General features: G+C 37.3%; 1 protein-coding gene across 1 annotated transcript; it reads right to left on the bottom strand.

Annotated features, from left to right (window-relative positions):
• Positions 1-1,495, bottom strand: LOC133812903 (uncharacterized). The gene is made up of 3 exons (XM_062246739.1): positions 952-1,495; positions 590-857; positions 1-489 (listed from the first exon to the last, which is right to left on the bottom strand). Exons 1-3 carry the CDS (start codon positions 1,073-1,075, stop codon positions 270-272), a joined length of 612 nt encoding a protein of 203 aa, XP_062102723.1. The 5' UTR covers positions 1,076-1,495; the 3' UTR covers positions 1-269.
• Between the last annotated feature and the right edge of the window lie 10,876 nt (positions 1,496-12,371).

Raw genomic sequence — 12,371 nt, 5'->3', positions numbered from 1 at the left:
TTTATGGAAAATCCCCGTTATGTAAATGTTTCATTCCATCTATTTGAGTTGCACTTCCACACACACACACAAAAAAAACATGTAACAAACCCCAAACGACAACCACAACAGGCCCATCATCTATCTTTCTCTCTCCCTTTTCTTCTATATACAAATTGGGCCACCTCTCTCATTCTACAGGCCCAACCCAAGCCCAATCCAAACCCAAACACAACAAGCCCATTCGTATATGTACAATTTGTGAAATTTTTGGCTTACTACTACTACAACTACAAGATACACCTCATCGAGTACATAGACACAGGGGAATCCGCCGCGGGTACATCGTACACCCTCGGATGATCACTCTCCAATCCATAATCCATCATCGGACGGTGCTCCAAATCCTCATCGTGATCGTACACGAACTCGGGTATCTCTATCTCATTCCTCCGCACCTGTTCCCACAGGTAATCGAGTCTGCTCACGTACCTCAGCTTCCCGTACAACCTACCGCACACAATCATAACCCCCAAAAACAGTTAATTAATCAACTAATTAACTAACTAATCATTTAATTAATTACTTAATTATGCAATAATTTTCTTACCCTCCTCCGGTGAACAGTAAACGCCCAAACGTAGCGAGAAACAGCCGAGCCTGTAAACCAGGATGAACAAAATACACAGCTTCGAGATTCTCCTTAACGTTGACCGGAATCGCTTCGTAGATCGATCTCAAGGCGGAGATTCCCGGAAAATTCTCGCTCCGCTGAACTCCGGTGTGTACGTACAACACCGAGAACTTCTTCTTCCCCAATCGAGGGAATATCTTCTCCTCCAAATACTTTCTCAGTACATCAACACTCAATATCCGAGCTACACAAACAGAGCGATCCAAAATTTCAACATCAAACAAAATCAAAATTCAAAAGAGAGAAAGATTAAAAAAAAGCTCAATCGAACAACGTACCAGGGAAGAATTTTCCGATGATGCGAAGGATCTTGCGGCCTTGTTTATCCTTTCCTTTGATCTTGAAAATCTCGAGCTTCTCCAGGAGTTGCTCTTGCTCAGATTCGGATATCTGGCTACACATCTTTCTTCTTTTTTTTTTTGGAAAAAATAAATCAAAAGAGAGAATTCTGAGAATGAAATGAATATTATAAAAAAAAAAGGATGGTAATGGAGGAGATGATTGGATTGGGGGGAAAAGAAAATTTAATATAAAAAGGAGTGAAAATAATTATTAATTAAATAATTAATTTAATTTATTATAATAAAGACATAAATATGAATGAGTGGTCAGGCGTCAGAGACTGAAAGACTCCCCATTATGGGAATATTCTATCGAATCTTCCTTTTTCAGGACACCATGATTTAATCAAGCTCTCTCAACGGTTCTGGATGTGCCACGTGTCGTTTGAAATGATCTCAGCCTTTCTTTTTTAAATATAGGACGATAACTACGGGATTTATCATAGGTTATATATGGGATAAAGTCGAGTGCGGCTAAATGTTCGGCGGTGGCAGTAGATAGGGTGTTGCTGAAGCTTAAATAAATATAAAATGAAGAGTGGATATGATTTGTTCTCGGATTGGGCCATGATGTGGGCCGGTTTAGTTTCTGGGCCTTTCATTTTGATCTTGGGCCTTTGTCATTTTGTAGGCCCGCATGTTGTGTTGCCATCTCCACCATCGGGAAGGGAACCATTATTTTAGAAAGGGAATTTACTCGTTTGTTAACTTATGTTTTTGCAAAGTATTATTTTGATACCTTCTGTTTTCAATAATGCTTATATAGTATAATAGTACCTTGTATTTTAAAATTATACATATTTGATGTCCTAGACTTATATTTGATAGATAATTTTTTGTCAATATGATCAAACTATCATCAGTTATATGTAATTAAGTAATTAAATTTAAATTTAGAACTTAGATAATTGACAGCAGTTTGATTAAATTGGTAAAATTTTATTAATTAAATTTGAGTTTAGGGTACCAAATATGTACGATTTTAAAATACAGGGTACTATATGAGCATTATTGAAAACAGAGGGTACCAAAATGATACTTTGCAAAAACACAGGGTACCAAATGGTTACCTACCCTTTTAGAAAATTTGAGAGCATTAGAATGGAATGCTATAAAAGTGGTGTACCTTAGCCCATCTTCGTAAGATTGAATTTTAATAGTGGTCTAAAATATGTATCAAATTTGGCATTTGTTAAAAATTGTACCGAATTTGACATAAAATATAGTACAAATTACACGGAGTGTCCAGTTTTCGAGATGTCATTTAATTTTTAGCTACTTTTTAAAAAAATTAATTTTATACCCAATATTTATTTGAATCTACTAATTATACCATTCAGTCATACATAAGTTATATGTGTATAAGCAATGATACTATGAGAAATGTCATTATAATAATGGGTACAATTTAATTAAATTTATTTAATGGTTAATTTTAGTTAACTAATTCTAAAACTAGGTACTTATCAAGTAATCCCAAATTTGAGAGCTTCTAGAATGGAATGCTAGAAAAGTGGTGTACTTTAGCCCATCTTCATAAGATTGTGTTGGAACCTTTTGTTATGAATTATTAAAAATTAATACATTTGTGTGTGATATGGGAAAAGTCCCACATGGATTTGGAACACTCTTCTTGGAGTGTATATATATTGCAAATGCAATGACGTGGGGTGTGCCCCAAGGGGTACCCAGTTTTGTGCGAATGGGTGAGGACTCACACACGCGCGCCGCTGACCGACCCGAGCTGAGCTGGCGGGTGGGTGGTGTGGTGTTAACGTTTTATTTTTTAAACAAAGGTATCTAAACGTTTATATCATTTTATTAATTAAATTAATTTTAAAACGTTCATTTTAATAATACCAAAAACGGTTTTTTTTTTTTTTTTACTTAATGATAAACGTTTTTAGCCGTTTAATCCTTAATCCTCCTCTGATTTATTAAGAAAAAACGTTTTTGACCGTTTTGGGGATTTCTCTGTGTATAAATAAGATAGAACCATTTTGGAAATACATGAACAAAAATACAGAGAGTTTTCTTCTACGAAATTTCTCAAAGAGCAATTTTATAAAGGGTGTACAAGAACGATCCTCTCGGTGCAGGGAGGATTCGTACAGAGGGCTGTTTTATCCTGGGGACGGCGTGGTTGATAGACTGCCGTGCACACTTAGGGCAGAGCCGCGAAACGTCTTAAAGAGAGCGACTTTGTCCGCGACTCAGCCAGAAAATTTTGTTCGGTAAATTCGTTCCATTTTATTTTTCTATTGTGGAATATCAATTTTAAGACGTTCTGTTCTGCTATGGCTGCGACCGATGAATTTTCTGGTTCTACCTCTGTTGATATTAACAAACCATTTCGCTTTGAGGGTTTGCACTTTAAGCGTTGGAAACAGAAGATGCTTTTTTATCTGACCATGAAGAAGGTGGCGTTTGTGCTCACTGCTCTGAAGCCGGTTGTCCCTGAAGCCTCGACCGACAAGGACAATCAGACTGAACGTGAGAAGCAACAGAAGGACTTGGACTCATGGGTGGAAAACGATTTCCTATGTAAGAATTTTATTCTTAACGGTTTATCTGATGATCTATATGACTATTATAACTCAGACAAGTCAGCAAAGGAGATTTGGGAGGCGCTGCAAAAGAAATACGATATAGAGGAGGCGGGGACTAAAAAATACGTTGTTAGTCGCTACCTGAAGTATCAGATGGTTGATGACAAATCTGTGGAGGCCCAATCTCATGAAATTCAGAAAATTGCTCATGAGATTATCTCGGAAGGTATGGCCCTTGATGAACAGTTTCAAGTTGCTGTTTTAATTGACAAATTACCTCCTTCCTGGAAGGACTTTAAAAATGTTCTCAGGCATAAGACTAAGGAATTTTCCTTAGTAAGCTTGATCACCCGCCTTCGTATCGAGGAGGAAGCAAGGAAACAAGACCAGAAAGAAGAGGTGCTTGTTGTCTCTAACAGCATCCCTAAGAAGCCCACACCTGCGATTCTGAAGCCAAATGGAAAAACCTTTTAGAATCAGAACCGCAACTCGAATTCAAATTCCAACCGCAACGCAAATTCAAATTCCAACCGCAACAACCAGCACAATCCTCGAAACAACAATCAGAATTGGAACCATAACAGGAACCAACATGGAAGGCAGCAGCCCCCACCTAAACAGAATGACTCTGGACAATTCCTTTGTTACGTTTGTAACAAGCCAGGTCATATGGCACGTAAGTGTATGAACAAGCCAAGCATTGCTCAGCAGGCTAACTTGACTGAAGAAGCTTTTATAGCTATGATTTCTGAGATCAACCTTATTGGTGGATCAGATGGGTGGTGGGTAGACACTGGCGCTTCTCGCCATGTCTGCTATGACCGTGCTATGTTTAAAACATACACTGCTGCTGATGATAAGAAAGTGCTGTTGGGAGATTCCCACACCACTATTGTTGCTGGGATGGGAAATGTGGAGCTTAAGTTTACCTCAAGAAAGACTTTATTCCTGAAAGATGTAATGCATACTCCTGAGATGAGAAAGAATCTGGTTTCTGGTTTTCTGCTTAATAAGGCTGGGTTTACTCAAACTATTGGGGCTGATTTGTACACCATCACTAAGAATGGTATTTTTGTTGGGAAGGGTTATGCTACTGATGGTATGTTTAAGTTAAATGTTGAATCCAATAAAGTTTCTGTAACGCCCCAACTCCTGGGACCGTTACGGTGTGCCTTGTAAATAGTGCTAAACTCGCTAATCGAGACATTTGGCCAAAATCGTGATCTAAGTATGATTAGCGGTTTAGGGATTAAACATTTTGGTTAAGATATAACGTTTCACTAGAACGTTTAACATATACATTGGGATCCCGAAAATACAATTCAGAGTTTATTACAGAAAATATTTACAACAGGCCGTTCTAAGCGGCAAAACAGGGTTCAACTCTAGTTCCACTTTAAACCTCGACCGTGGCGGTCGAGCAGCCGCATATGTACACGTCATCACCTAAGCTCTCCAACTCAAGGATGGTTTAGCTTCCTCTTGCCTTTACCTGCACCACATAGCACCCGTGAGCCGAAGCCCAGCAAGAAAACATAACACTTTTTATAAACATTATCACATGATTATCATTATAATCACATCGAATATAAAGCTTTCAAACCAATGGGTGCACATCACATGATTCTAGCGGGAGAGTGGCTGTTAAGTAAGCCACCAGCCTCCAAGCTCTGTCTTTTAGCGGGAGAGTGGCTGATAGGTAAGCCACTGGCCTTCAGGCTCTGTTTTCTAGCAAGAGAGTGGCTGATAGGTAAGCCACTGGCCTTCAAGCTCTGTTTATTCATCGACCCTCAGGGTCGGTCAGGCATTAATGCTCCTTGAGTCATTCAATGCTAGTAATCGATTAGATCTAATCTCTGTTGGCTTGCGTGATTCACGCTAAGGCCATTCTGACAAGTAAGTCAGCGCTTCCTGACCTGTGTCCAGTAACACTGCCGAGCCTGACAAATAAGTCACAGCCTCACAGCTGATACTAACACTTTTGTCGATTCTGTATTCAATCCATACACAAGTTCCTGACCTGTGTCCAGTAACACTGCCGAGCCTGACAAATAAGTCACAGCCTCACAGCTGATACTAACACTTTTGTCGATTCTGTATGCAGTCCATACACAAGTAAGCAATGCTATCAATATGTATCATATGCCAATTATTCAAGAATAGGGCATTCAACATGCTTACTAAACAGTTTCTAGCACAGTCATGGTCATGCATAAACTCAGAGACTCAAGCTCTGACCAATCTCATATTCATCGTTCATGGCATGCCCTATCACATGTTTCTCGTGCATTACATGCATCACACTTAATTATCCAGCATGCCTCAACAACAGTCATATGCAAATGGACAAGATTTGCCAAGCATTCATTATGCTAACAATGTTTACATTTAAACATCCAACATGCATCATTCATAGCCATGCATGTCATACTCAACAGCCAATCAACATGCATCATAATAGCCATGCATGTCATGCTCAATAATCAATCAACATGCATTCATAATAGCCATGCATGTCACATATACACAGGGTGCAGTTTTCTTACCTCAGATTCGAGCTAGTACCAATATAAGAACGATCCTTGAGAACGATCAACCTTTAAGTCCTTAGCGGTCACCTAATCATAACCATATATGGAACACCATTAATAACATGATAATCAAAGGTTCCACACCAATATCTAGCCCCCAAGAGATCAATCCAAACTAATCCAAGTAGTAGGGACACTCCCGAGGCCCATAACTAAGTTCCCGGGGTCAAAACGAGCAAACGGGGCGAAAACAGGGCAAGGTCTGCGGCCCCAGCACCTTGGGCCGCGGCCCCCAGGGTTCTCTGAGGCAAGGGCCGCGGCACCCTCCATATAGGGCCGCGGCGCCCAGCAAGGTTCACTTCCTGACACCTGCTTCTTCGAACTAGGGCCGCGGCGCACAAGAACAGGGCCGCGGCCCCCAACCCTGGGCCATTCCCAAACGCGTTTTAAACACTCCAAATCTTTCAAAAACATACCCAAACATTCCCCAATCATCAAATCAAAGTTCCCAAGCTTCCTAATACTCCAAAACCCTCAAAACCCAAAGTTCAAACCGACCAAAAACTCAACAATTAACAAAATCCAATTCTAAGCTTTAAAACTTTAAAAACTTAAAACTTAGATTACCTTCGATTGGGTTGTTTCTCGTCAAATCCTTCGGTTAAGAAGCTTTTAATCTTTCCTAGGATCGCTATGCCTCGACCCTCGCTTGATTCCGACTCCCAGAACTCAAGATTCTCTCAAAAAGGCTCAAACGGTAAAACGGACTGTTTTGAGAGAGAACGAGAAGTTTCTAACGTACGTTCTTATCTGTCAAGCTACTTCAAGCTTAAGTAAACTTATATAAAACCTAGTGCTCGGGGTCCCGAAAACACCCCCGGGGACACTATAGTCAAAACTTCCAGAATTTCACCCTGATCTCAAATATTCCCAATCTATCACCAAATAAACATTTCTATTACCCCAAAATTGACACCGTTATGGTAAAACCGCTAACTCATAATCTTTGATCGTCTCATGCCGAATAGCTCGAATATATCTCCATAATAATGAAATCTCATTCACATATTACAATATGCACCCAATAGGCCAAATTACCAAAATGCCCTTATCATTTTAAATACTCCCATACGCATGCATTTATCATCATATAATAATATAATTCACATTAACATCCATATATTCATTTTATAACATATTAAATCAATTATGGCCCTCCCGGCCTCCTAATCAAGGTCCTAAACCTTATTAGGAAATTTGGGGCATTATAGTTTCTCCTTCTGCTTATATGTTGTGTGATTTTAATGGTTGGCATGCTAGACTTTGTCATGTTAATAAGCGCATTATTAAGAACATGAGTAACATAGGACTGATTCCTAAAGTGTCAGAAAATGATTTTGAAAAATGTGATTTTTGTAGTCAAGCAAAAATAACTAAGACTCCTCATAAATCTGTTACTAGAGAATCTGAGCCACTAGATTTAATTCATTCAGATATTTGTGAACTTGACGGAACGTTAACTAGGAATGGTAAACGTTATTTTATCACTTTTATTAATGATTGCTCTGACTTTACTCATGTGTACGTGATGAAAAATAAAAGTGATGCGCTTGACATGTTCAAATTTTTTGTGACTGAAATTGAGAATCAATTCAATAAGAAAATTAAAAGGTTTCGTAGTGATAGAGGAACTGAATATGATTCAAACATGTTTATTGAGTTTTATAATTTTCATGGCATTGTACACGAAACCACTGCACCATATTCACCTGAAATGAATGGTAAAGCTGAAAGGAAGAATCGAACTTTTACTGAATCTGTTGTGGCTATTTTATTGAATTCTGGTGCTGCATCTCATTGGTGGGGTGAAATTCTTTTGACTGTTTGTTATGTGCTGAATAGAGTTCCTAAGTCTAAAAGTAAAGTTTCACCTTATGAGATCTTGAAAAATAGGCAACCTAACCTGTCTTATTTTAGAACTTGGGGTTGTCTGGCTTATGTTCGTATTCCTGATCCTAAGAGAATTAAACTAGCAAGTAGAGCCTATGAATGTGTATTTATCGGATATGCAGTTAATAGTAAAGCATATAGGTTCTATGATCTAAATGCGCATGTTATTGTGGAATCAAATGATGCTGATTTTTAAGAACATAGATTCCCTTTTAAATTGAGAAATAGTGGGGGCGCATCTACTAGCAACATTCCTGTGATTAGGAATAATGAACATATTGAGGATAGAGAATCAGAACCTAGAAGAAGTAAAAGAACTAGAGTTGCTAAAGATTATGGTTCTGATTTCTGTGTCTATACATTAGAGGAGGATCTTGCTAACCTCCAAGAAGCCTTGTGCTCTTTAGATGCTGACCTTTGGCAAGAAGCAATAAATGATGAGATGGAGTCTCTTGAGTCTAACAAAACGTGGCACTTAGTTGATTTACCTCCTGGTTGTAAGCCTATAGGTTGTAAGTGGATCTTGAAAAAGAAATTGAAACCCGATGGTACTGTTGAAAAATACAAGGCTCGTTTGGTAGCCAAGGGTTTTAGGCAGAGAGAAAACATAGATTTCTTTGACACCTTTTCACCTGTTACGAGGATAACATCCATTAGAGTTTTGATTTCCCTAGCTGCCATACACAGTCTAGTTGTACACCAAATGGATGTTAAGACTGCTTTTTTGAATGGTGAATTGGAAGAAGAGATCTATATGGATCAACCGGAAGGGTTTGTGATCCATGTCCAGGAACATAAGGTTTGCAAGTTAGATAAATCTCTGTATGGTCTTAAGCAGGCACCTAAGCAATGGCATGAGAAATTTGACAATTTAGTTATCTCACATGGATTTAAAGTGAATGAAAGTGACAAATGCATTTATTATAAATCTGATAATGACATTTGCACTATTGTATGTCTATATGTGGATGACTTGCTCATATTTGGTTCGAATATCCATGCTGTTAATGTTGTGAAATCTCTGTTGTGTGCTAACTTTGATATGAAGGACCTCGGAGAAGCAAATGTAATCCTTGGTATTAAGATTACTAGGTCCGAAAAGGGAATTTTTCTGGATCAATCTCACTATATTGAGAAGATTCTAAAGAAATATAATTACTTTGATTGTAAACCTGCTTGCACACCATATGAGCCAAGTGTAAAGTTATTTAAGAACACTGGTGACGGTGTAAGACAATCTGACTATGCGAGCATCATTGGCAGTCTTCGATATGCCACTGATTGTACGAGACCCGACATTGCCTATGTCGTGGGATTATTGTGCAGGTTTACTAGCAGACCTAGTATAGAGCATTGGCATGCTATTGAAAGGGTCATGAGATACCTAAAGAGAACCATGAACCTTGGATTACATTATCAGAAGTTTCCAGTTGTTCTCGAAGGTTATAGTGATGCAGACTGGAACTCTCTGTTTGATGACTCCAAAGCAACAAGTGGCTATATCTTTAGTATAGCTGGTGGAGCTATTTCTTGGAAATCAAAGAAACAGACTATTTTGGCACAGTCCACCATGGAGTCAGAAATGATAGCACTAGCTACAGCTAGTGAAGAAGCAGGTTGGCCGAGAAGCCTGCTAGCTGAGATCCCTTTATGGGAAAAACCGATACCAGCTGTGTTGATCCACTGCGATAGTACCGCGGCTATTGCAAAAATTAAGAACCATTATTACAATGGTAAGAGACGACAGATACGTCGTAAGCATAGTACTGTTAGAGAGTTTCTCTCAACAGGAGCTATTAGAGTGGATCATGTACGCACTGATGATAACCTAACAGATCCTTTGACGAAAGGATTAGCTAGAGAGAAAGTCCATAAAACATCGAAGGGAATGGGACTATTGCCCTTAGAATGATGAATCACTCATGATGGTAACCCAACCTAAAGACTGGAGATCCCAAGAACTAGGTTCAATGGGTAATAACAAGTTGTGAAGTGATATGAGTTGAATCATGCTATTTCCATTAAAGCAAATAGAAGCATGAATTCCTGAAGCGATGACAGGATGAGTCAATAGAAACTCTTAATGAGATCTATACTCTATGTGGAGTGGAGTACCGAGCTACAGGAGTACTCTTGATAGACTCACCTACGTGAATGTGGAAGTGGGGCCGCTTCCTATGGAATTTGGGCAAAATTTCTAGAGCATTCACTATACTGGGATAGACGTGCATGGCCATAAATGCACGGGCTGTTTTGATTACACCCTTGAAAGGTTGGTGCGTGGTACGATGTTAGGAATAGAGTTCAAGACTACGTGTCACTCTAGTATAATCTAAATCGTATTCACTACGCAAATGTTCAAATCGAAAGATACATTTGTTTATGCACAATCTTATAGATTCTGAAATTACTCAAGAAAATATTTTTAAAAATTCAAGTGGGGGATTGTTGGAACCTTTTGTTATGAATTATTAAAAATTGATACATTTGTGTGTGATATGGGAAAAGTCCCACATGGATTTGGAACACTCTTCTTGGAATGTATATATATTGCAAATGCAATGACTTGGGGTGTGCCCCAAGGGGTACCCAGTTTTGTGCGAATGGGTGAGGACTCACACACGCGCGCCGCCGCCGTCCGTCCGACCGACCCGAGCTGGCTGGCGGGTGGTGTGGTGTGGTGTTAACGTTTTATTTTTTAAACAAAGGTATCTAAACGTTTATATCATTTTATTAATTAAATTAATTTTAAAACGTTCATTTTAATAATACCAAAAACAGTTTTATTTTTTTTTACTTAATGATAAACGTTTTTAGCCGTTTAATCCTTAATCCTCCTCTGATTTATTAAGAAAAAACGTTTTTGACCGTTTTGGGGATTTCTCTGTGTATAAATAAGATAGAACAATTTTGGAAATACATGAACAAAAATACAGAGAGTTTTCTTCTACGAAATTTCTCAGAGAGCAATTTTATAAAGGGTGTACAAGAACGATCCTCTCGGTGCAGGGAGGATTCGTACAGAGGGCTGTTTTATCCTGGGGGACGGCGTGGTTGATAGACTGCCGTGCACACTTAGGGCAGAGCCGCGAAACGTCTTAAAGAGAGCGACTTTGTCCGCGACTCAGCCAGAAAATTTTGTTCGGTAAATTCGTTCCATTTTATTTTTCTATTGTGGAATATCAGATTGAATTTTAAAAGTGGTCTAAAATATGTGTCAAATTTCGCATACGCTAGAAATTGTGTCGAATTTGATATAAAATATAACATGAGACAAATTTTGCCCACAATAAATATCATATTTTTTAATTACTTCTTTGTCACTTATTAATACAAATTATTAATTTTTAATTTATCTTTTAATATAAAAATTAATTATTTTTGTATATTTTCAATAAACATTAATAGTTATATTGATTTTTTTAGCTAGTTTGCACCTTGTGCATTTGAGTACAAATGCAAAAAGTGAGCCAAATATTTCATTGCAGGAAGTTGTTTTTATAAATATTTCATTTTTATAATTGGGTTTATATATTTTTGGACTTTGTGTTTTGTAAAATAGTTGACCTAAATTTGGTTTTGATGAACAAAAAATTGAATATAACAATACAATTGTTAGTTAAAATAGTTGTGTTTTTATTCTGAGTTGTTATTTTGGTAAATTATTTGTGATTTTAGTTAAAAAAAACTTTGATCAAAATCAAATTTAGGGGTCTATTTGAATAATTTTACAAAATACAAAGTCCAAAAAGTAGTTTATCAAAACACATGGTCCAAATAAGTAATAAAACAAAATATAAGGTCTAAAAATGTATAAACAATTTTTTATTTTTCCATCATACTACTTACTATTTCATGAAAAAAAAAAATTAGAAATTGTATTTCTTTTAGATATTACAAGGACATATATTAACACATTATGTTAACCTAAGTAATATAAATTTACAATGGAGAGAAAAATGTATACAACAACAAAGCTCACAAAATGAAAAATATAATTAAGTAGTTTCGCTAAGTGTTTACTTTTGCTTATTTTTTGTATTTGGATAACTATTACATAAATATTTTTTTTTAAAGGAAAGTTCTTTTTAAAGTGTTTGGATATTGATAAACAAATATTTTATGAACAAATTAGGAATTACATTATAATTTTAATTTAGAAAAAAGTTTATCAAAAATCATTTTGGGAGAAGCCAGGGTCTACCAACTTCTCCCAAATTGACTTCTAAATTAAATTTTTTTTTTTTTGCCCAAACACCTTCAAAAAGAGTTTTTTTAATTCTAAAAGCTAAAATAGAGCTTATAGAAACTTAGCCAAACGAAAAAT

This window comes from Humulus lupulus, chromosome 1, assembly GCF_963169125.1.
Source record: "Humulus lupulus chromosome 1, drHumLupu1.1, whole genome shotgun sequence".
Classification (NCBI taxonomy): Eukaryota; Viridiplantae; Streptophyta; class Magnoliopsida; order Rosales; family Cannabaceae; genus Humulus; species Humulus lupulus.
The sequence above is the reverse complement of the archived record's forward strand: the minus strand, read 5'-3'. Positions and strand labels throughout refer to the sequence as shown.

Bases quoted from the DNA above. Each gene is read 5' to 3' on its own strand.
- LOC133812903 (XM_062246739.1), bottom strand. From the start codon at position 1,075: ATGTGTAGCCAGATATCCGAATCTGAGCAAGAGCAACTCCTGGAGAAG. The intron at 858-951 runs GTACGTTGTTCG...CTGTTTGTGTAG, and splicing joins CATCGGAAAATTCTTCCCTG to CTCGGATATTGAGTGTTGAT. The intron at 490-589 runs GTAAGAAAATTA...TGTGTGCGGTAG, and splicing joins TTACTGTTCACCGGAGGAGG to GTTGTACGGGAAGCTGAGGT.